The following is a 3,781-nucleotide window of genomic DNA, read 5'->3' as shown; positions in this document are numbered from 1 at the left end:
TTTGGAAATTACATTGGAGTTTTTTCCTAAGAGGGTGTTTGACCATAAGAGCTCCTTCTAGCATTTTTTTTATATATTTTATTTTTATGAATAAATATTAATTTTTAAGAATCATTGAAATTATACTTTTATGGTTGATCATCATTATAATTTATAGGGAAATGCCAAAGAGTGTTGAATATATAATGTGATTTGTGCCAATGTTTTCTTCTTTTTTTTTTTCTTATATTTTAAAAAGATTATATCATTATGTAGCATAATTTTTTTATTCCAATAATTTTTTATTTTTTATGGATTATGGGGAGTCTCATTTTATGGTTTATTATGATTATAATTTATAAAGAAGGAACAAAGCTTGTTTGACACATAACATTCCTTGTGACTTTGTTAATTTATTTTATATTGAGAAGTATAATAATTAATTTTGTATATATAACAAATGTTGACATGAAAACATTGTTGATCTCTTACATAATTTATTTATTTGAATAATTGTTATCTTTCTATGTAATTTTTTTTTAAAAATGAGTAGTTCTTGGTATTCTTTATTTGATAAGATAAAAGAATATCGAATATTATTAGTAGCAATGAATAATAGTATACATTTAACTTAAAACTTTAATTATTATAAAAAATTTAAATATATTTTTATTGATTTAAATATTATTATTAAATTTTAGGGTGATAATAAGATAATTTTTTGACACATGTTCTTCATATTACAAGAATTTAAGTTTTGTTTCTATCTATTTTTTATATTATAATCAAAATAAATTTGGCTTACAATTCTATTATAATAAACAGGCACTTCAAGATTGATAAATCTTTGACTTCTTTTAATAAGTTTATTTGATATATATGTACTAGTTTTATTCTCCTTCAAACCCTGTTTAAATTTTATTTACAAATTTAAGATAATAAATTTATATTTACTTTAACCATTTAAAATAACACCACATCTTTTTATTCTAGTTGACAACTTCCACTACTCTAAAATCTCTTAAAAATTATTTACATCCTGCTGAATTTTTTTTAAACGTTTTAGTAGATTATAAAAGCCTATCTTAGTTTTCACTTATGCTAGTTTATTTGTGGCCTACCTACTACCCATCACATACCTTGGAACTCATTTAATATTATTGGATTACAGCTTGGACAACTCTTCCATTCCATCCAACTCATTTTCCTCTTTCCCAAAATCCATTGACATACGTCCTCATAACTCATTTAATATTATTGGATTACACCTTGGACAACTTTTCCATTCCATCCAACTCATTTTCCTCTTTCCCAAAATCCATTGACATATGTCCTCGTAACTGATTTAATATTATTGGATTACACCTTGGACAACTCTTCCATTCCATCCAACTCATTTTCCTCTTTCCCAAAATCCAATCACATACGTCCTCATAATTCATTTAATATTATTCGGTTACACGTGGAGAACTCTATCTTTTCACAGAACTCATTTTCCTTTCCCAAAAAGCATTGGCATACCTCATAACTCGTTTAATATTATTTGATTAAACGGTAGAGAACTCTTCACTTCGGCCAACTCATTTTCCTCCTTCCCAAAATATATTGGTTCTGCTCTTTCTTTTTCTTTACCCAATCAACTTTGAGACTCATTTATTAATTTGTCTCCAACTCCCTCATATCGCACGGTGGAAAACACTTTCCTTCTACCGAACTCGTTTTCCTCCTTCCCAAAATCCATTGATTCTAATCCTCCTTTTCCTTCACCCAATCAACTTTGAGACTCATTTATTAATTTGTCTCCAACTCCCTCATATTAAACGGTGGAAAACAATTCCCTCCCACCGAACTCATTTTCCTCCAATCCAAAATCCATTGAATCTGCTCTTCCTTTTACTTTTTCCTTCGTATTCTGCCTATTTATACCACCCTTATCCTTTGACTACCTACCATCGGCTTTGAGGTACCTGAGATATTCTGCTGGGTAAGCTCTCTAGGTTTAGAGAAGTAACTTCAGTTTCTGAGGATATTTCGAGTTTAGGGCCTGCGAAGCATAATGGATCGCGGATCTGCTGCAGGTAAACCAACTGGGTCATTGGGTTGCTCACATTTTTTTTTTAAATGAATTTTTTTCATTTCGGTGCGATGTTGTTTATTGCCGTATAACTCTATTATTTTGTGTTTATCAGATTCCAGGCTTACCAGATCTGCCAGTCTTGTAGACGGTGCAAGCATGAGGAGTGTTTGCACTAAATGGAAGCCAACGGAGAGTCAAAAAAGAATATTGGAGTCCTTTTTCGCGAGTGGAACTAGAAAGCCTTCTGTGGAGCAAGTAAACCGCATTACTGCAGAGCTGCAGCTTTATGGTCCTGTTGAAGGCAAAAACGTCTTCTACTGGTTTCAGAATGCCGCTGCCAGAGATAGACGGAAGAGAGAAAAACCAGAAACATCATGTGAGTATTGGGATAGATTCTTAATGATCAGATGTTTTGCTGTTTCTGAATTTGATTATGTGAAAGTTTCTTTCTGATCACAATCTATGATTTATCATTAGGGCATTCTGATGGTTATAAATGATCTAATCTAAGAACAGCATAACATAAAAATGGATTCTTACAAATTTATTGTTGACATTGATTTTTAAGCTTAACTAACCTAAAAATTGTATATTTCAGCCTCAAAATGGCCTGCAGTGCTTAAGCCACGCAGCTGGACTTCTTTATTCCGTTCGAAGAGGTCATCTGACAGGAAGAGCTCTGTACAAGTATGAAACCGCGTTTATACATTATGGCTTGTCTTTCGTATTATATGTTGTATGAACAAGGTTACGGCATCTTTCTGAACAATATATATATTAATATGCAGATGGAGGAAGAGGAAGAGGAAGTCGATAGCGGACCTCGCAGGTATTCATCTGTAGATCCGTCTGATATCAGGACATTGGATTTGTTTCCTTTGCATCCTGATATGTGAGGGCGTTGGTATTCCTGGTTTTGATTTTGTCTATTGTATGGTTTAATAAACACGATTCTGAATGAAGATATTCGGAATATGAAAATGTAGTACGGCATGTTCTATATTGCTGCAATGCTACAGAATGAATTACGTTTTGTGATCTTGTAGCACTTGCAGAGATTTCTATATATGAAGGTTTTCAATGATGTATCTCTTCAGTTTTTGAAATATGAATATGAAATGTTAAAGATTTCACTCTTTTGGAATGGTTATGGGAGGATGGAATATTGGGGAATATTTACTGTATATGTTTTAATTAGAGTTGATTAATCAAAATCTTATTAAACAAATCGGTTACCAAGTCAATAGTTGTCTATTGGTATATTCAGAAAAAATTTAGTAATTAGATTAATTTGGTAATGTTATTGGTATCAATAGTGCATGATAATTGTGGCATTTGTGTATAAGTATTGGATCAATTGTGCAAATTTTGTGGCGGACATAATGGTTAATGGAAAATTATGGAATATATCTGAGACACTAATTCAAAATGACCATATTTTGACCCTCACATGCATAACAAATCTCAAGCATTCATTTTTAACTACCTATTATCTATAACAATAGCTCTAAGAACTTAAGTTTACTAATATAAACAAAAAAATGGTCAAAATAGTCCAAGAGGTTGAGACCCAAGTTCAATTCCCAATAGGGACATCTAAGTTGTGACTCTTGGCCTTCCATAGGATGGGAAGGTCTTAGGATCAGTCTAATTAAAATAATAATAATAATAATTCAAAGATATGTAATGGCGATGTGCCCCTAACATTTAAGAGCTTAGGGTGCA

At 31.6% G+C, this 3,781-nt stretch overlaps 1 protein-coding gene across 1 annotated transcript; it reads left to right on the top strand.

Moving 5' to 3' along the window:
• The first annotated feature begins 1,838 nt into the window (after positions 1 to 1,838).
• On the top strand, positions 1,839 to 3,176 carry LOC131054162 (WUSCHEL-related homeobox 4-like). The gene is made up of 4 exons (XM_057988629.2): positions 1,839 to 2,057; positions 2,169 to 2,432; positions 2,655 to 2,743; positions 2,845 to 3,176. The coding sequence occupies exons 1-4, from the start codon at positions 2,036 to 2,038 to the stop codon at positions 2,950 to 2,952; spliced, it is 483 nt and encodes a 160-aa protein (XP_057844612.2). The 5' UTR covers positions 1,839 to 2,035; the 3' UTR covers positions 2,953 to 3,176.
• The last annotated feature ends 605 nt before the right edge of the window (positions 3,177 to 3,781 follow it).

Source organism: Cryptomeria japonica, chromosome 2 (genome assembly GCF_030272615.1).
Source record: "Cryptomeria japonica chromosome 2, Sugi_1.0, whole genome shotgun sequence".
Classification (NCBI taxonomy): domain Eukaryota; kingdom Viridiplantae; phylum Streptophyta; class Pinopsida; order Cupressales; family Cupressaceae; genus Cryptomeria; species Cryptomeria japonica.
This window is presented reverse-complemented; position numbering and strand designations above follow the sequence as displayed.